The 21,486-nt window shown below is 42.9% G+C and overlaps 2 protein-coding genes across 5 annotated transcripts in view; one reads left to right on the top strand and one right to left on the bottom strand.

Annotated features, from left to right (window-relative positions):
- Positions 1 to 1,062: 1,062 nt before the first annotated feature.
- LOC115531529 (transient receptor potential cation channel subfamily V member 1-like) lies at positions 1,063 to 12,214 on the bottom strand. Of its 3 annotated transcripts, none has more exons than XM_030340875.1 (18): positions 11,930 to 12,214; positions 11,118 to 11,571; positions 10,481 to 10,608; positions 9,892 to 10,044; positions 9,437 to 9,577; positions 7,934 to 8,226; positions 7,477 to 7,656; positions 7,032 to 7,184; positions 6,506 to 6,601; positions 6,158 to 6,228; positions 5,694 to 5,859; positions 4,939 to 5,005; positions 4,177 to 4,348; positions 3,742 to 3,886; positions 3,276 to 3,406; positions 2,622 to 2,731; positions 2,394 to 2,445; positions 1,063 to 1,885 (listed from the first exon to the last, which is right to left on the bottom strand). In XM_030340875.1, exons 2-18 carry the CDS (start codon positions 11,558 to 11,560, stop codon positions 1,816 to 1,818), a joined length of 2,571 nt encoding a protein of 856 aa, XP_030196735.1. In that variant the 5' UTR covers positions 11,561 to 11,571; positions 11,930 to 12,214; the 3' UTR covers positions 1,063 to 1,815. The 3 variants fall into 3 exon arrangements, 2 of the variants coding, with proteins under 2 accessions (XP_030196735.1, XP_030196736.1); XR_003973897.1 differs by having other exon boundaries at positions 1,839 to 1,885; positions 2,394 to 2,479; XM_030340876.1 differs by lacking the exon at positions 2,394 to 2,445 and having other exon boundaries at positions 11,930 to 12,212.
- Positions 12,215 to 18,699: 6,485 nt separating this feature from the next.
- The window catches only part of LOC115531537 (phytanoyl-CoA hydroxylase-interacting protein-like), a 17,643-nt gene continuing 14,856 nt past the window's right edge, over positions 18,700 to 21,486 (top strand). For both annotated transcript variants that reach the window (XM_030340883.1, XM_030340882.1), the window contains exon 1: positions 18,700 to 18,969. In XM_030340883.1, coding sequence (XP_030196743.1) covers positions 18,864 to 18,969 — 106 coding nt within the window. In that variant the 5' untranslated portion in view covers positions 18,700 to 18,863. The remainder of the gene's footprint in view (positions 18,970 to 21,486) is intronic.

The raw sequence follows: 21,486 nt of genomic DNA, 5'->3' as shown, positions 1-21,486 counted from the left end.
GTTGCGCAGCATTTATTATGACGTCATCATATAGACTCTCTCTCAGCACCCCCCACTCGGACTGACTTCCCGCGTCCCTGTCGCTATGTTCAATGAGCATTTTAATGAGCGAGCACAAGTCCATCGATACAACTGCTCGAATCTGCTGCTACAAGTCTCAGCTGTTGTTTTTCTTGCGGATACTTTTGCAACAGTCTATGTGGTACAAGTGTAGCAAAAGTGATTCGTATCCGTATGAAGCAGAGCTTCCGTGGGCGGGACAAAATTGCAGCATTAACTAATGAAAGTCGCCGGCAGGGGGTGCATTTTTCAAACTACACTGGGACCATCCAAGCAAACTCTTACTTTCTGGAGTCTTTAAAGTAGACAAGAGGGCATCCTACAACGGATTTGGGTATCTTACATTATGTCAAATTAAATTACTTAGTTCAACTGAACTCCCCCCAAATTATTGCAATAACATGCCACAAGTGTCCTTCAATGTATTCTAATGGTCTGCTTGGATGGTCCCAGTGTTGTTTTCCTGTGTGTGTGTGTGTGTGTGTGTGTGTGTGTGTGTGTGTGTGTGTGTGTGTGTGTGTGTGTGTGTGTGTGTGTGTGTGTGTGTGTGTGTGTCTGTGTGTGTGTGTGCGTGTGTGTTATCACACGGTGCATTCCCTGGTGATGGTGGCGGATGACGACAGCCAGGACAACACCAGGTTCATCACGGCCATATATGACCACATCCAGCCACCGCCACGGTCAACTCGGACTGGTTGGAGGCCGTGAAAAATTATCAATTAAATCAACAAACAAAATATGTGTAATCCGGGGTATATAAAGACTGGGACCAGAAAATAATTACTTCCTCTCCATTGAAACCCATTCATATTTTATGATCTCAGAGGTCCCATGGGGGTCTACCGGAAGGGGCGGACTTATGAGCTCTATTTTGCTGCTGATAATCTCTTAGCCATGGTATGTATTGAAAACAGCTCCCTAATATAATAATAATCTAATATATAGTATATTATAATTCTATATTTTTCTAATATTACATTTTGAAGTTAACTTCATTCAAAATTGAAAGAGTGGTAAATCTTTAATAGGTCCATGGTATTGTCACGTTATGTCAGTAAATTGGCGGCCTTTTTTTCTGTTTGGTTGGGTGAATTTAGCTTGTTAAGTTTGTTAGCTTATGTAACACGGAGAAGCAGAAAATACATTTGTCCAAACAGGTTGTTTATCATCTATGATAGAATGAATTAACTTTTAATTCTGAAACAAAAACAAAACTACACGAGCACAATGTAAAAAGTACATTGCCCTTTGGCCCTGCTGATAGGCTGTGCAGGAGCTGTATAGTTACAGATCCCCACCAGTCAAATGAATGGCTTTTTTTAACAGCTCAGCGAAATAAATTCTGTGAAGCCTGGGAGAAGTTGTCCAGCTGTCTCTTCAGTCTGCTGGGATTTGAGCAAGAAAGGGGAGGATACATCTAGTGCTGTGACCCAGATCTTTTGAGGAAAAACTGCCGATCAAACATCCAGCAGACAGAGATTTGTGGGGACATTCAGGTTACATCAGTTATACAGTTCTTTGCAAAGTGGCTTTTGAATGCCATTTAACAGCCACTGTGGTTAACAGAAGGTAACATTGCATTTTGAGCATATAAAGCAGATATAATTTCATTGTTCTCTTTACGATGATTTGAAATCCCAAGTCTTACTTCAATGATTCAACTTTCATAATAGACAGAGCAGTAAAAGATTTTTTGATTATGATTTAAATGTATAGTGAATGACAACCCCAGCGACCAGGCATTCATGTTATGCTTCATTCTCCAGCTGTTGTTCTTTTGATGATCTCTGACGGAACAGCCACAGGACATTTCGGATTCTTCTGCCTAGGTAGGGTCAAATAGAGTCAGAGGATTATTATTTAATATTGTAGTGTTTAGGAGGTTGGACTCCGAACTGAAAGGTTTTTAGTTCAAACTGCAATGTACACCATCTATACAGTAAATACACTCCTTGCATTGGTTACACTTTACCTTACAGGGTCCTGTATCGGTTTAACAGTTTAGGCAAGAAAGTTCATTGTAATCAGCATTGTAACTGTACTTAATATGTAATAATGTTATGGAACCTCATTAATTACACATTAATTACACAAAATAAATTAAATAAAATGAATCCAGAGTACAAGATATAAATGAATGTTTCAAAAAGAGCTTTTAGCAACTTAGCATAGCATAGCGTAATTTAGCATAGCATAGCATAATTTAAGCATAGCGTAGCGTTTCCAGTACTGGCCTCACATCAAGCCAGCACCTACCCTCAACCCCTCCTCCCACCACAAAATGAGACACCCCTTAAATAAGCAATCAAGGCCAGTTAGCCCATACCACTTACATGGGGGAACATTTCCTGGCCAAGGCTAGATGGAATGAAATACTGCTCCCTACTGTGGCGGATGTACAATTCCAACAATCAGTTTCCTGGTAATCGAGAGACAGTGAGAAGGGGGGGGGGGGGGGGTCGCCTTCTCACAGCTTCTGCAGTTATAACATAACAACTAAACAGGGTTACATGTTGTTACATTGCTTATAAAAATGTGCAAATGTTACCCAGTCCTCTTACTTTTGTCCACGGGAGCTGGTGGTGCTGTTGGTGTTTTCGGTGTAGACATGGGCTCCTCCCTAATGTTCCCCAGATTGACCCTCCATTCGCTCCAGTCCACCTCCTCCACTCTTTAGAAACCATAATGGAAAAATAATCACTAGGTCTCTAATCTATTGGTAATGTATGTCCAAATCAGGGGTCACTGGTTCCTAAACTATTTTGAGTTAAAGTCATACCATGATCCTAATAATAAATACTAAGCAGAAGCTGCTTTGTTGTGGGGAAGGGTTATGGAAAGATATTACACACATTATTACAAAATATATTATTATCGCAAAATTTCACGCTGTAAAAAGCCATCAGATGGAGGCATCTACTGTATCTATGGAAATGGCTCACAAACTTTTTCATCGATAATGAACCAACAAAAGCAAATCATGAATAGTACAACAATTTTTCAGTATTGTATTGTGTTGTTCACTGGAGCCACTCAAAGTATTGTTGGGAATATCAAATCCAATAACATTTCGATGCACACCTATAGCATAGCCTCTAACCGTAATTAAGAAGTTGGCAGAAACTACCCTAATTATCAAGAAAGAAACCCGGAGAAGGAACACAGAAGAGGGATCCGTCCTTCCAGGGATGTGTGTGTGGGACACAGGACCTCACCTGAAGCACCAGCGCTTGCCCCGTTCGTTGGCCATGCCGCCCCCAGACAGGTCCTTCTCCACCCCGGACCGTAGCCTGCTCCTCACACACCGAGGGAGGCCCCACTCCAGGTCCAGCGTGGTGATGGCTCTCTGGTCTCACACACACACACACACACGCACACACACACAGGACAGCACACACACACACACATATATACACATAGGGAAAGCATGCACGGAACAGATGCACACACACACACAAACAGACAGACACACAATCTTGCACGTGTGTGCACACACACAAACAAACTTGAACACACGTATATAAGGATTACAAGGATGACTCGCACTCGGGCGTCTGAGAGCCAGTAAGTTTGCAGGTTTGGTGGACAAATCTGTCCGCCATTGGCTGGTGGAATGTGTTCATTTTGGACTCTGTGTGTATGTGGGGGGATGCTCCCCCCTCACTGTCTCTCCCCCCATACCTGTAGCTTCCAGATGCGGGTGCTCTCCTTGGCGGTCTCCTCCACCGTGTGACTCATCAGGGCGATGAGCATGTTGAAGAGCAGGACGTAGGTGAGCACAATGTACCCAATCAGCAGCAGGTACAGCAACTCCTCGTACTTATAGCTGGAGCAGTAATAGGAAACAGGCTGGTTATAAGAGTTACTGTGTGGGGGTTCTCTATAGGCTGTTGCTTCTCCCAAAGTTGGATCCAGCAGCAGTGGAGCCACTCAGGCACTATGTGGTTTTATTAAAACATGTTCAACCACACTTTGCACTATAGCACCTCCGGCTTTTCCTGCATGAAATGGATTTTCTAGTTCCTATTATTATTATATATCCATATCAACTTGACTAAACATAAGACTTTAAACCATGATACTCCATGTTGTATTGCATCATGCACACATGAATACCCCTTGCTGAAGTGAAGGTCTCCCATCCCGATGGTGAGCTTGAAGAGCTCCAGGGCGGTGTAGGTGATGTCCCTGAAGTCCGGCCCCTTGCAGTCCGCCTCCACAGTGCAGGACGGAGGCTCCGACTCCTCCCCCATCCACTGGGGCTGGTCTGTGAGCATGGTGACTATGGCTGGGGAGGGACAGGGGCAGAGGAGGGGAGCATCCATCACATCAGGGCAGCTGCTGCACAGGCTCTGAACTCACCTGTGTGTTTTGGTGGGTTTTAGCTTGTTGGGATTAGTTTCACGAATGTGAGATGTTCTGTGCCCGTATCGGCTACCTGGTTGGATTTTCCAGTGGAAGCGCTGAGGTGCCTTCTTTCCTAACCTTGGGTTAAATCATTGTTGATGTAGAGACAGTCGTAGCTGCACTATATGCAAGTTGGCATCCCTGTACGTTGAATTATTAAAGATGTTTCCAGAAGATGATTGTCATATTAAGCAGCCAATTCCTCACTCTGATACTATCAGCATTGATCCATATATATATATATTTAGATTCACATTTTTGCCATATTTGTTTTAATATACTTGGAGAAATAAGGGAAACTGAAAATGAGATGAAATGTATATGTGAATGGTAAACTGAAGGTAATGCAGAGAATACCAGCAGCAGTACTAAAATAACCATAATCATATAAATCAGTGCATCGACAATCATGCGGATACTATGTGTCTTAATTGTATTTCCTTTGTGGCGGTTACAACCAGCAAGGGGCACCTGCGGAGAAGCCAGAGAGGAAGACGACGTAGATGAGGAAGAAGGGGATGATGTCACCAGTGAGGACCTCGTGGAGAACACAGAGAGAAGGTATGAGGTGTGACATGACAGAAACCATGGCAACCAATGAGACCTGCACCAGGCTTTCTCCTTTGAAACCTTTTTCATTTAAGATGATTTTTTGCTTTTATGAGCTGCCTAATGTTTTTAATAACACACTCAGCTCGGTGCTTTGTTCGGCAGACACTCTTAGTAAAAGCTTGCCTTCTCCTTGTGTTCCTGATTTATTCAAAGTGGATTGTTAAGTGCCCGGAATCACTAATGCCCCAACTAATCTTGTGATATGATTCAGTGGTTGGAGTCATAGCTCTCGGGGACCAAATCTAACACACACTACAATATGATGCAATGTTTTATTCTGTTCTAAAGATAATCATTCCAAAAGGGATTTTTATCATGTGTACATCATAAAGATACTCTATGCCTGGTTTTTAGCTGGGGTTAAACTATAAACATTGTTAACAATCAAGCAATGTCTTTTTGCCTTTCACCCAAACACCCACATGTACAGTGATGTTTTGTGAATCATATACCATAAACCAGAACATGTGGGTGCCGATGTATTGAGAACTATGAGAGCCTAAACCAGCCTAACTGCTTCCCCTCTCGTAGCAGTAGTGGCAGGTATTGGCTGTGTTTGCATCATGGCACTTACACCCATATATATATTTGTCCTCCTCCTATCCAGGGAGTACCTTCTGTATCATGACGCTGTAGACGCCTATGCGTTTCAGGCCCCTGGTGAAGTAGAGAAGGTTGACCCAGCCCAACACCATGCTGAGAATCATGAAGCCCAGATACTCTGAGCAGCTGACCAGGTACAGAGCCGCAGACACCAGGAACAGCAAGCCCTGAGTGGAGCTGGAGCCACAACACAGGAACACACACGCACGCATCCACACACATAGACACACAAACACATATGCACCCATGCATACACACGAACGCACGCAAGAACGCACGCATACATGCATGCACATTATTGTCATTAGGAATTTTCATAAATTCATTATTAATTCATAATTTTTGCATTTGTTTAAATATCCCCAAAAAGTGCTCGAGTTTTGTCCTTTGAAAGGTTTTGTACTATTGCAATAATTTAACTGTAATACCGTTATATTGCCATGTCAACAAATAAACCAAATAGGAATGAACTTACAACAAGACATCATAGTAGCCATCTATCAGGAATGTGCTTAGTTTTGGGCGCTTTCTCATCAAGTCCACGATCTATGAATAGAAAACCAAAAACCTGTTCACATTTTATAAGATTTTTAAGCTTAAAAGAAACAGATGCTTAGCAGATGCACTCATCCAAAGATAATTTACATACAGTTCACTATGGAGCAGGTAGAGTTGATGCATCGCATTGGTGCCTACATGTATCATGCAGACATCGGCCCCAGTTCCTTTTGTCTGGGAGACAAACTAGCCACTACAATTGACTTTCCTAACCCTTCGCCTGAATATTCGATCGAAATCAGAATCAAATCATTCCTTTACTTACCCCTCGGAGGAAGAAGTAAATTGATGCTATGACTGTAATCAGACGAAAGACAATGTACATGTATCCTCTGGCGGTCTTCACTGATTGGAATGGATGCTGTAGGCCAGAGAGTATCCACAGAGGCTTTAACAGGTATTCAACTATTTATGAATCATTCCCTTTCAATTTTACTGTTCCTCTTCTTTAAGCTTGTAAATGTGTTTCCATTTATATGCAAACTTTGTTTTACTTTTAATGCAATTTTAAAAAATATATTGAAATTGATAATACATTCACAATCATAACAGCAACAAATAGGATTGTTATTCAGAATAGTCATTTAACACTGTGAATAAATAATGTATTTTTGTATTATTGTAAAGAAACCCATCATTATCTGAAAAAAAATTGAAGGTGATACAACCTTTACACAGCACTCGATTTAGCCACCATGGAACTACAAACAATTCACCAATGGACTCCAATTTCTGAGACTAATATGGCTGCCAGATTATAAGGACCCTAGGAACATAGTTCCGATCCTCACCATGTCTTTCTTGTTGTAGGCGATGGTGGTGAAGGCCCCGAGGTAGAGCAGGTAGACCAGGAAGTGGAGCAGGAAGAGACGGCCTGCGAATTGGTTCCACTTCTCGTTCAGCAGGCCACACAGAGGCTCCACCTGCAGCAGGTCCATACGCCTCTGCAGAACACACACACGGACGCAGGCACACACACACAGACATACATGCACAGAACAGAAACCCATGCACGCACAAACACATGCGCACACACATTTTATTCATCCACCTGCTCAACTGCACCAATCGTTAACATGATCCAACAATATGGACCTTTTGAAGAAATAATCTCTAGGATCTGCACCTGTGGACCTGTGAAGCCCTTTGATAAAGGTCCACCTAGACATTTGATCTAGCAGTAGTAAAAGTAGTCATATTGTCAAGCAGCTCATCAAGAGAGACCTTTCAACTCACAGGGTTGTCGCTGCCATACACCACCAGTTCCAGGATGGACCTGTCGTCATCGTAGGTGTCCAGGGAGTCCAGATCGTACAGGGAGCAGCTGATGGGTCCATACGCCCACTCGGTGAACTTGCGGGACAGGTGCTTTGTGTCCTTGTTCTTGAACTCCCTTTGGAGGAGGTGCTTGAACAGCTGTGTTGGTCAGAGAGGGAGGTTGTGAGGGTGTGCTAGGGAACCAGAGCAGACGACGCTCCCGCTTTGATTTTTTGCCGTTGTTCTATCTCTGCCACGTTCGCCGGCACATGTTTTAACCATCGCAAACGAGGGATCCCTCTTCTTTGTTCCTAAACAAGAACACTTTCAGTGTCATTCAGCTGTCAAGGCGTTGCTGATCCTGTGTCACCTTGTCACAATCCCTCCCCCCCCCCCCCTGCATCAAAAGAGAGCAACGTAAGCTAGCAAGCTTTACCTCCACCTTGCCCGTCTTGGCGGCCAGCTTCAGGGGGGTCAGCCCCTCCTTGTTCTCTTTGGACTCCAACCTCCAGTCCGTGTTGACCTTGGCGGTGGCGAGCAGGATGTGGTCATACATGGCTTTGATGAACCTGGTGTTGTGATGGCTGTCGTCATCCGCCACCATCACCAGGGCGTGCAGCACCGTGTTGCCATGGGAGTCCTTCTCCACGACGCTGGCCGACGCGCCCAGCAGGAGGTCCACCAGCTCAGGCTGGTTGGTGCAGGCAGCCAGGGACAGAGGCAGCTCCCCTGTAGGGGAGGCAGTCGCTGGCAACGTGCTGTTGTTGTTTTGATGCAGCCTCTTCTTGTGTCTTTAAAAGGCTGAGGAGACCCCCGTTTAAGTAGGATAACTGGAGATCCAGTAGATTTAAAAAGCTAATAGAAACCTGATTAAAACTACCTGGAAAAGTGTGTTAGGTGGGAGCAGCAGCCCCCATTGTGTTTTGCTTCACTTCACCACTTTGGACCACTATTCAAATTGTAGCTAAAAACGACATAAAATGCACTTTGCAAAAACACTTTGTGAGACCCAAACAGAAGTGGAATCTACTGAAAAACCTTTAAGAGTAACAAAGGACTAAAAATGAACTAAGACTTAACGTATTGAAGATTGTTCATCATCATTCTCATCATTCTGGGGGCTTTAGGGACTACATATCATTATATGTTACTTCCCATGCAAAATGATGAATTCATTTTAGTTATTTGGCACTCTGTCCCAATTAGAAACTTGATCTTTCTGCATTGTCACTCCAATATTGATTATATGCTTCTCAGCCTCTCGGGTAAAAGCATCTGCTAGTCGGCTACATGAACAAACAAGGGTTTGTGATATGTCCTGCCTCTCATTGTGTTGCGCTTTTTATCCACAATAAATACACAACAAAAGCCCAAATATTTCCCTCACTTTGGTCATGCAGAGATCTCCCTTTAGCATTACACGACAATAATAACAATAGTAAACATCTTTAGGTGAATGCTGCAAGCAGCGCTCAACTATTGTTAGGCTTTATTCTTTCTTTCTTTCTTATTCTCTACAAACTTTTGGCACTACTCCTGCCAAAATGTTTCACCAGGAGTCTCCATTACTACATTACTTTTATAATGTTCATATTAGCTTGGAATCGCATGCTTTTTTCACACGGTTTTATCAAGTTTAAAACCGTAAATTGTATAATGGGAATCATGGTAGGACATCGAAGCCATCCGCCAATTCTCTGACACTTCAACTACTTCCGACTTCGCAACTTATATTTATAACCGTTGAACTTTGTTCAAACATTTAAAAAATCAACACACTTTGATCTTCCAATATAACTAAACCGATATCATACTTTTTGGTGGCAATCAACAGTTTAATTTCAAACCGCTTTGTATATTTTCAGTTGGTTTCGTTGACTTTAAAGCAAAAGCTTGAGAATTCACAAAAGTAGTAATGACAATCGAATCATGCTCTTACCAAAGTAGAAGCTGGGCTCAGAGCTGTCGGGCTGGAACAGTTTCCCGCAGGCTTTGGCGTGGAGGTCTGCTCCCTTCTCCACCAGCTTCTTCACATAATACGTGTTCCTTCTCTCGATGGCAATGTGGAGAGCCGTTTGACCTACGGGTGAGGTTTTAATGGAGTTCAAACCGTTTTTGAAGTACAAACTGTACAGTATAAGGACATATTTTTTTGGGACTTTTCAGCACATTTATTATCATTATTATAATAAACATTTTAATCACTGAATCACTGACCTGCTTCATTAATAATTGTTCAAATGTGCATTTGCTTAATACATTTGGAGAAGAGGTCATTTATTTATCCCAGATGGAAATTTTTAATTTGATTTGAATCGCTTCACTTACTGACCACTTTATTCGTATTAACTAATTCAGGGCTCAAAGGCAAACAGATTTTAGAGTTATGACTACCTTTATAGTAGGAGCTTGTGTAGGACAAATTTATCAGCTTCTTGATGTCTCCCATGTCCTCTGCAATGTTCAACAGGCAGTCCACTATCTCATTCTGGCCACTGCTCACGTTCAGCAGAGCCTTCATCAGGGTTGTCTTCCCATGGGACTGATCTGAGGATTCAAGGGAAGTATTTCACGGTACTTAAACTTTCTACACATTATAACTGAGATGTCACATACATTACAGTTTGTTTGCCAGGGTCATAAAAAAAGTAATCATAAATTGTCTGCTATCATGGTGTGTCATATCAGGCCCTTGGAATGAATAGTTACTTACCAAACCTTACCAAACTGATATTTTAGGGAACATTTCCTCCATTACTTTTTAGATAAGATAATAAAATCAAGCCTGGCAACTAGAATTACAAATTAATTTACCTTGAACATTGAATCTTGAAACCGTTTGACTGTTTATTTATTTTTTATATTACATAACCTAAATAAACGAATCAATGTATAGAATCAAACATTGAAACACCATCCACTGGAGTTTTCAATCTAGTGAACGAAAATTTGATCAAAAAAGGGTTATCTTTGGTCTACTTACACAGTGAGTGAGAGAGCAGTTTCATGGTCTTATGCAAGTAGTCCTTCAGTCCATGCAGCCTCTCAACATCACCGCTCGCTACAATTTCAAACAGTTTGTCGATGTCAAACCTTTCTTCGTCATTGGCACTATGGAAAATACAAACCAATTATCCATCAAACAATTATTATCGGATTGTTGTGGTTGTGTAGGCTTGTGCATTGTGTTCTTGTTTCTGCCTTGAAATGTTTTTGACTGTTTGTCCGTCATGTTTGTTGACAAATAGGTCATCAATTGTTTATTGTGGCTTCTACTTCCCCTTCTAGGAATGAATATTCTGTTTCAAATAAAATCAGAATGAATCCATGTATAAATTATCAACCACTCAATGTATCAATCAAGTTTTCAATCAACCCTCTCAGACAATGACACAATTAATCAATAGATGATTCCATCTATAATCGGCCAAGCAATCAATTACGGTAAGTAATTAATTAATTCTTCTAAAATCAATCGACCCATCCATTATTCAATTCACCGTCCAATCAATCAATTAATCAACCTTCTGTATTTCTGCTATTATCCGTCTACATGTATGTAACCTGTGTCTAATCCTCGTTAACAACTGAGCGAGTGCATTTGGTTCTGTGGTACTCACGGGATTGGTTCCAGCCTGAAGCGGCATACGGGGCTGTCGGGCGCCAGCTCCTCCTGGTTGTTAGAGTCCATGGGGGGCTTCTCGGTCCGCAGGCAGCCCATGGTCAGGACAGACAAGATCGAGGACGTCCTCTGCTTCTGCCACTGCTCCCTCAGCCGTGCTCTCTCCTCGGGCGGCCGGTCGTCCACCTCCATCAGCTGCGGGAACTTCTCCTTCTCCCCTGGGACCGGGAGACCGTCTTCCTCACTGCAGCTCTCTGGAGAGCTACACGGGTCCCCCGTGATCTCCTCCTCTGCAGCGGGCCCCACGAACCCCCACCTGGAGCCCGCAGCAGCCCTCTCTGGGGGGGCAGCACCCCCTGGGTCTGAGTCTGGGAGACGGAACTCCGGAGGAGCACCCCCCTCAGACCCCAGAAGGTTGTCGCTGGTACCTGATGGGTTCATTTTGTGTAATACTGGGGGGAAACAACACAGAAGACAAGAAGATGTTGTCTCACTTGTCACACATCATCTTTTGTGGTCGTTCCCACTGGATTGATGAAGTCTAAAAAGTCGTTGTGATACCGCCTGTATCCAGGATACAGCAGACAAACATGAGGAACAAGTTAGCCTTTTGTAAATATATGGGATGAATCTTATATGAATACTGCTAATAATTATAACGTTAATAACAATAATGCTTTATTAATAATCAAAGAGAGCATGATCAGAAGATATTTGGAGTTTTGAGAACTACAAAAAAAGTATAGATATGCAGTACAGTAACAGAACATTACTCATAATGTATGATAGCATATTAAATGTTCTTCTTACCTTTTTTTGTTTTTATCTTCTCAGAACTTCAACGCTGGGCTACATATCCATCCACTCATTCATTCTTACTCTGGTGTGACCGTGTGAACAGCATTGTGCCCTGTCATCCTCGGTTAGTTTATTTATTTATTTGCGTTGTGACGGTGTGCGTTAAGGAGTGCGCCCATCAATCGTTGGTCCATTGAAGAGTATCTTGTGCTGCCGGTAAGAAGGAGAGGAATAGGAGGAAGAGGAAAGCCAGCATGGCATGTGTGTGTTTGTGAGTGTTTGTTCTGCCAGTGTGTGTTGTTTATCCAATGTGTGTGTGTGTGGCCAGTGTGTGTGCATGTGTCTGTGTGAGTCCCTGCGCCCAGTGTGTGTTTGTGTCTGTGTGTATGCGTCTGTTTGTGTGTGCCCAGTGTGTGTGTGGTGCTGGTGCTGGTGGGAGTCTGACTCGTCAAGTCATTAGGGTAATGCACAGACCATTAAGGCGCTCTAATGGACAGCACACTAAGATACTGGGGCTCCACATCTAACCGCACCCGGAAACACACACAAGAACAAACACAGACACACACCCAATGTCTTGGAAAATCCTCACTTATTGATTTATTTCCTTATTGAGTGCTTGGCCATAGTGTGTTTGATGATTTAGTTTAGTGTGGAAGTGTGTGTGTGTGTGTGTGTGTGTGTGTGTGTGTGTGTGTGTGTGTGTGTGTGTGTGTGTGTGTGTGTGTGTGTGTGTGTGTGTGTGTACTGTTACTATAGAGTGCTGTTTCATCATTTTGCTTTTGCAAAAAGTGACGTTTGTAAGTATGTAATCAGCCAACAATTTCTGATTCAAACATGCGTGTCCACGCAAATATATGTGTGTGTTTGTGTGATTCTTAAAGCGGCAATGTTTGCACCTTTTCTGGAGGTTTTTTGTACTGACTTGAATAGCTTGTTAGTTATCATTTTCCTAATTCATAAGGCCTTCCAAATTTGGCCACAACAACGTCACTCCGATCAACCCTTTATATTCATCAAGTGGTTCCATTACACGTTCAGATGCAGCCGTTTGTCCACTAGAGAGCAGTAGCTCAATGCTAAAATAAATGCCGTAGCCTACTGAAGGTCTCTGCACTTCCCTGCTGTGCTGAAGTTATTAGGTGACTTGTGCAAGCAGCTATCAACTATTGTTATTCTTAGGCTTTCTTTCTTTATTCTTTCTTATTCTCTAAAAATGTCAGGACCATACAACGACAAGGCACACATGCCGTTATGATGTTGTGTTGTGCGTCGTGTTCATGGTGTTATTTTAAGGACTTGGCTTCTGGTGAAGTGGTATTGTATTTGTTCTGTTGGAATAAGATCGCTCTTAAAAATATATATTTTTAGCCAATCAGATCGCTCGAAAAAAGAATTTCCTTTTTGCCAATCAGGGGCCGTATTCACAAAGCATTTTATCTTACCGCTAGGAGTGCTCCTAACTCGCGCTAAAACATTTTACGTAGGAGTTTTTTCTTAAAAGTTATTCACAAAGCCGCTGAGACCTTACTCTTACTAAGGATAAATCACAAAGAGTGAACTAAGAGTGACGCGCCGTTGCTATGGATTACGTCAATTCTCGTGCACGAGTTTAGAAGCGGTCAGTTCGGTGATTGGTTGTTCAGACGAGCCCACTGAATCACCGAAAAACAAGGAAATAGCCTAGGCTAGAAATTAATTCCTATGAAGTAGTTATAGTGCAGTTAGCAGAATACACGCATGATGACAATTTTGTGCAGACCACGATAATGACGTTGTAGCCTGCACGTTCAAAAGAGAGAGAAAGCAAACAATAAAAATACGTAAAATTTAAAAGAAAATAAATGTTATGAACTACCCAAGTGTTGACTGATTTGTGCCAAGGTGTTTACCTAAAATGTGTTTTCAAAGTGATCCCTAAATGCCTGTCCACTCGGTTCCACGCGGCCAAATTCCTTGTAATGTTGATCGCCATCCTCATCATCATCATCATCGTCGTCTGGCTGTGGAATGTTCCTCCGCTTGCAGAGGTTGTGTAGAATGGCACATACAGTGATTACTGTGCTTGCCCTGGGGTGAGGCGTATTTCGCCGTGGAGGACATGAAACCGACGTTTCATCTGCCCAATTCCTCTCTCCACAACATTTCGTGTATGTTTGTGTGCTCTAGCATACATGGAAGAAATCAGTAAACAATAATAAATATGGATTCAACAAATAATAGGCGTCAAAGAGCCAATACGATGTGTTTTACGCATAGGACAAAGCGTAATCTGCGTAATCACTTACATGTTTCACTTTAACTGTGCTCCCGGTTGTGGATTGAGGTAGGGTGTCTAGAGCCACGTCTTGCATGGATAGTCACTGTCACCCAGCAAGTGACACCCAACTGGTACATCTCAAAAAGCTGCCTCAGACCGCTCACCATTAAAATGCGCGAATCATGGGTAGCTGAAGATCCAGGCCACTTTGCAACAACATCCAGTAGGCTATGTTAAAATTTGCATCAAAAACAATCTGCGTGTTGATGGAATGCACTTTCTTCCTATTGACGAACACGTCCTCGTCTTTTGATGGCGCAATTATTTGTATGTGCGTCCCGTCAATAGCACCGACCACACCGGGCATAGGCCTACCTGCAATTGCCACGAAGTTGGCTTTGATCCTGTGTAATTGTTGAATGTCCAAAGGAAAGTTTATGGCACGGCTGACTGATGGTTGCGATAATTTTAAATCGTCGGCATTGCAAAGTTGCATTTCCGCTGTTGCTAAATAACGTTCCGGCAGAACTTTAATTCCCAAGTTCTTGAAAAATATGTTTTTCGTAAACATACGAAAAACATATTCATCTCCACAAATGATATGTCATACGAAAGCTGAGATTCCAAGGAGTCCAACAGTACAAGCTTGATATTTTTGTGAGCTTATCTCGATTAACTAGATGTGAAAGAATAACATCAGTAATACTTTTGCTGGTTACTGTAACACACACACACACACACACACACACACACACACACACACACACACACACACACACACACACACACACACACACACACACACACACACACACACACACACTTGACTAACATTTATTGATTCAATCATTTCAAACCTTATTGGAGAAGCTCAGCTATTCTATATTTTACCTTAATTGTATAATCACTTAAGCTATTTGTTTAACTGTTTGCTAAATATGTTTGAAAGCATTTTACATTTTTTCAACATATTTTTTTAGCGTGCATGTTTACATTGTTTACTCCATTTAGACTTTTTGTTACAGCGTCTGCCGTGGATCCTAGCAGGAGCTATAGGATCACTCTGTATGGATTTTGTCTGTCTTTGTTTCATGTTATGGGCCGAGCCAGCGGACTCCAGCTTCTCCGGAGTCCTCCTTTCTCCGACTCAACCAGACACACCTGAGGATCAACAACATAATCAACACTTCCTGTTTATCTACTCTGGCTTCTCAACCATTCATCGCCAGATCATCAAACAGTCTAACTACGTTAGTGGCGTTCATGGGTCCAAAGTAACTTCTTTCTAGATTTCAAGATTGTGTACAATTGTTCTTTAATAAATAGAGCAGTTTGGCAAGAAGTAGTGTCATTGTGGTGTGTTTTATGAATAGGAAGACTGATCAGGCCTAATGGGTAGACGGGTGACTGGATTCAGTCCCTTCTGAGCCTCTTTTCCTTGGTCTTTATGTGTTAGGCTCTCACGTCATTATGAAGACGCAGTGAGGCTGCTCAGCTCTGTAAACCACTGTCACAAATTCAGACACACACGCACACGCAAACATACACACACACACACACACACACACACACACACACACACACACACACACACACACACACACACACACACACACACACAGGTCCCTCACTTTTCTAGGCTTCTAACATCACCAGTCAACCATTCAAACTGTCTTTGTGGTCTGGTTCTGGCTCCCCTGGGTTTCAATCACATGTTTGAACTCACGCATAAACTCACCTATCGAGCCTTGCCGGATGTACTTTCTCTGTCATCTTTTTTCTTTACAATGAACTTATCTGTTTTTGCCTCATATATGAATGCTGTAATCATTAAATATAAGAACTGATTCAATATTGCAAACACATAAACCTAGAAGGATATATACCCTGATCTCATGGCCTTACCAAAGACGCACAATAAAATACTTCACGCTCCAAGGGTAGGCCTACAGTGTGCATTTACATGCACATACACAATCACAAGGTTAGAAAGCCGAACAACGCAGACATGGACAGATGGACACATGGACACACACACACACACACACACACACACACACACACACACACACACACACACACACACACACACACACACACACACACACACACACACATGTAATGCTTGGTTCAAATAATACTTATTTTCTCAGCTATTTGAGTCTGATGACATCATCATTGTCGTGGTCCTTGCTTCTGAAGTACTGGTCACCTTGGATCACAAGCGTGGCAGAGTCAGTAATGCTGAGTTTCTTCAAGGAAAGGTTCAAGTCCGGGATAGCTTTTAACTGACTGTATTGTTAAAGTAGGCATGTTTCGGTATGGTAACTGGCTATGGAACGAAAGTCTAGGAATCGTGTCGAACACGTGTGAGAGATAATAACTCTGGCTACTATGGGCCACGGCCTCGCGGGTGTCGCTGAAAATCTCTGGCCCCTTCTGGTAGTGTGCACAGGTAAGGGACCGTCAAGTGGGCGTGGCCTAGTGGGCGTGGTGGCTTCGGCTTCTTCAGGTGATGCCTTCTGTGGTGGAGCCGCCTTCAATAAGGTCTTGCTCCGCTAGTGGCTATGTATAGTATTTACGGCTTATATGTTTGGTCCTGCTTCATTTGGTCTATGTGTGGGTAGCTTAGATTCTTAAAATACGTAACAGTAAGCAAATCAGTGAGTCAAGCAATCAATACTTTTCCAATCAGGTTCTCTTTGGTTTCTGTCCTTTAACTGTGATCAAAATGGAACATTCATTATATTTACACATTTCCAACTGTTTAAATAAACTCAAGGTCCTCTAATCACAAAAAGATCTTCATTATATCTCAACAATTTCATAAAAAAAAAAGAATTCAGTCCTTATGAAATCTTAAGTACTTGAAAAGGTTTAGGAATATGGTCTGTCCGATTTAACCCTAGGGAATTCAAAGTTTAACCACTGGGAACAAAACGTGATTTTCACTGTATTTAATTTGTCGCCTAGCAACACTTCCACTCCAAAATCGAATCTCCAGATCATGGTGCAGGTTGTTTCCAGTAGAGGCAAAGCATTGTAAAATGGGACAAATAAAAAAATATTGATGCATGTTAGGCTCCACAATCCGTGTTCCCGAGGCTTATGTTTGGCCGCTCATAAAATCATGCACACTGTCTTGTCGACCGGTTACAAGAGTTTCTTAGGCTTAGTCGGGTTGCGGCTCCTAGAATCGTGTGTAGTCTCGTTGACTGTCTGGTCGGTTCTTAGTTCAGCAACGGAACTACATCAGAATCACTGTGCTAAATGAACATTTGTTATGTAAGATTACCAATGACATACAAACACACACATAGCAGTCTCGAACTGTGACAGCTCACAGATGAATAGCTCCCGCTGTGAGTTATCCTACCAACAGCTCACATCTCCTGCATGTTGCAGTGCTATTGCACCGATACAGAAAGAGACTCTCAGAGAGCTAACTGGGTTTGTAGTGACCGGGAGTTTAATATACTATACCTGGATCGCTCCACTCCAATTACACATATTAGTGTGTGTGTGTGTGTGTATAGGTGTTAGTGTGTGTGTCTGTGTGCATCAGGGAGTCGTTTCCAATAGGTCATCTAATTAAAATGTTTGAAGGGATTACTGGAGGTGTGTGTGTGTGTGTGTGTGTGTGTGTGTGTGTGTGTGTGTGTGTGTGTGTGTGTGTGTGTGTGTGTGTGTGTGTGTGCGTGTGCGTGTGCGTGTGGGTGTGTGCGTGTGTGTATAAGTGTGTGGGTGCGTGTGCATGTGCATGCTTCGCTGGACATGCTGTTTTTCTCCTCTCCAGATAATCTCCTTATATAAGCATTCATTTAATTCACTTTTCACTCCCTTCCTAATCCTTCCTTCCTCGCTCTCATCCTCTCTCCCTCTCTCTCTCTCTCTCTCCCTCTCTCTCTCTCTCTCTCTCTCTCTCTCTCTCTCTCTCTCTCTCTCTCTCTCTCTCTCTCTCTCTCTCTCTCTCTCTCTCTCTCTCTCTCTCTCTCTCTCTCTCTCTCTCTCTCGCTCCTGCTCTCTGTCTGTCCCACTCTCCTTTCATCACCAGAGGAAGAATAATTGACACTTGTTGCTTCTGCTACTCTATTACTTTATTTAACAGTCGCAATTTTAATTAAGTTGTAGCGTAACATTATTATTGTTAATTATTATTTCACATTATTTTTGTTTGCCCTCCATGTGAACATGGATGCACATGCAAACACCCCCCCCCCCCCCCCCCCCCACATACACACACACACACACACACACACACACACACACACACACACACACACACACACACACACACACACACACACACACACAAGGTCACAGATGCATGATCCTAGTCCTGCATGGCTTTCACGTTGGAGAGAGAGAGAGAGAGAGAGAGAGAGAGAGAGAGAGAGAGAGAGAGAGAGAGAGAGAGAGAGAGAGAGAGAGAGAGAGAGAGAGAGAGAGAGAGAGAGAGAGAGAGAGAGAGAGAGAGAGAGAGAGAGAGAGAGAGAGAGAGAGAGAGAGAGAGATGAGTGGCGTGAGGTTGGGCATAGCTAGAGGGAGTAGTGAGCGCAGCACCAGACTGCTGTTTCGCCGTAGAAGGGACAACAGCGTCGGATGATTTTTATCGAAAACCATTTTGCTACAGAAGGAAGCACAGGGGGTCGGAACCGAACATTAGACAGAGGGTTTTAACAGTTTATGGAGAAAATGGATGTGCCACACGTGGAACACAATCTCAGAAGTCCCACGAGTCCGTGCGTGGACCTGAAACCCTTGGAAAACCTACATCTGTGCGACAGAGAAGGCAAGTGGCTGCGAGTGCGTTGGTCTGTGCGTGCGTGTTTGTGTCTGCGCGTGCATGTGCAGGGCGCAATATAGGTTTGGCAAGGCAACATCATGGACGTGATATTCATTTCTTCCTGGGACCATATTAATGAATGCTTGTTGTAAGTCTGCTGTATGTTTTCCTGTTGAGTGAACAATGGGGCTGTTTTAAGACTATTTAAATGCTGACTCAATTAAACAATGGAAGTCATGTCAACCCGGTGTCGGTATAGCCTTTTTCAGAAGTGATGTCCTTGTGTTTCTCTTGTCCCAACCAGCCCCTATAATAAAAAAATGTTGTCGATATGAATAGGCCTACATCTTAAGAAATCCTTTCCTGAAAAAAAAAGATCCCAGCAACGACCATTTACGTATATATATATATATATATATATATATATATATATATATATATATATATATATATATATATATATATATATATATATATATATATATATATGTCTGTCTGTCTGTCTGTCTGTCTGTCTGTCTGTCTGTCTGTCTGTCTGTCTCTCTCTCTGCATCCAATTCCCATCACAGGGTGTCTGTCTCGTTTATATTGTAGCCGGGATAGTGACCAGTATAGTGGAGCAAGAATGAAAGAAAAAAAAGAAAGAAACAGGGGGTTGAGAAGAGAGAAAGTGAAAGCAGGCTAGCGGGATTTTGCCTAGTCATGAAGCGCTTTTGTTCTGTGTCCATGTTCTCTGTGGCAACTTTGTTTTATGTCGTTTGCTATCCTATGGGGTTTTGAAACTTGTTATCAACTTGAATCCCCATTAATACTGACACAACTGAGCTGATTTTATTTTCAGGGAGCCTATTCTGGATCTTCGATGCAATCATTGATGACATAGTAGCAATTGTTGGAACATTATTGTTGTTTGTTTCATTAATTTGTTGTATTTGATACAGATACAAAATGTGTAGACCCCCCTATATGCAAGGAATCAGAAGTGATAATAACCAATCATAACTTCCTTTAAATCAGGAATCATGTAGCACACCCAGATGTGATTATTGTCGGCAAAATAAAAGTAATTACCGACTCAACTTCAGATGCAGTGCACAATAAATACAACTATGTATTATTCATTCATGATATGAAAAGTCGACGACAGTGGAAGAACTTTGAAAGACACCCCAGGGACGAGGCACAAGCCTTGGGCTGGAGAGGCAGCAGTCCCCCCCTCGACCATCCTCTCCAGGCCGGTGGAGGTTAATTAAAGTTAACCCAGATACAGAGCTCTGTCTTCAGGCTTTAGTGTCTAAGTGCTGCCCTGACCTGGGCCTCCATCCTGTGGATGGTTGTTTAGCTTGGGGGGGGGGGGGGGGGGGACCCAAGAAGTGACACATGCACATCAAGGTTGGAAGGCTGCTTTCGATATCTCTCTCTCTCTCTCTCTCTCTCTCTCTCTCTCTCTCTCTATCCTGTCTAGATGTTAACCATGGAAATTAGACTCTTATCTTTGCTATGGAAGGCCTCTGGTGTATTTACGGGTGTTTCTTACTGCCTGGTCACCTTAAGTGACCAGGCAGTTAACATCCCCCCCTTAAGGGGATGATGCTGAGAAGCTGGTTGTGGAGGCTACGCTATAGCACACACACACACACACGCAAACGCACACACACACACACACACACACACACACACACACACACACACACACACACACACACACACACACACACACACACACACACACACAGAAGGGGTACGCTTAATGTAGTCGTCTCAAGGCTGTTTGACTCTGTTTAGGGCTCGGGCTGCTGCCTGTTTTCCACCACAAACAGATCCACAATGATGAGGCCCGGTGATGGAAGGGACCCCAGGGGATGGAGTGCTCCCCTGGGGGGTGGAGGTCCTTTGTTTAGGGGATCAGCTGGTTGACCACATTGGCTTTTCGGGACTCTGCTTGTTAAATGTCTGAGCTAATAGGAAAAAGAGGATATAGTCATTTTTAATGAGTGGAAGTGAAATGATGAAGGGAACAAGGAAAGGGGGTAAGAAGGCGGAAAAGCGGAGTGCTTAGTTGTTGGTTTTTGTTGCATTTTACCCATGCAATGGAAAAAAAATACGGAAATAAATGTGGTTACGTCATGGTGCAGCAGATGGAGGAGAATTCTGCCTTGTTTATCATGTCCCTTTGTTTGTGACCTGATATTTGATATGTATCCAAAAAGTTGAAATGAAGGTCATAGTCTGAATGCCATTGCCTCATAATTTGCTCTGTGAGTATTACTACTAACATATAAGTATTTAAGTTATTTTCACTGGCAAGGTTGTGTGTGTGTGTGTGTGTGTGTGTGTGTGTGTGTGTGTGTGTGTGTGTGTGTGTGTGTGTGTGTGTGTGTGTGTGTTTGTGTGCGTGTCTCTGTGTGTGTGTGTGTGTGTGTGTGTGTGTGTGTGTGTGTGTGTGTGTGTGTGTGTGTGTGTGTGTGTGTGTGTGTGTGTGTGTGTGTGTGTGTGTGTGTGTGCATGTATGTGTGTGTGTGT

The sequence above is a fragment of the Gadus morhua genome, chromosome 18 (assembly GCF_902167405.1).
Source record: "Gadus morhua chromosome 18, gadMor3.0, whole genome shotgun sequence".
Lineage (NCBI taxonomy): Eukaryota > Metazoa > Chordata > Actinopteri > Gadiformes > Gadidae > Gadus > Gadus morhua.
The sequence above is the reverse complement of the archived record's forward strand: the minus strand, read 5'-3'. Positions and strand labels throughout refer to the sequence as shown.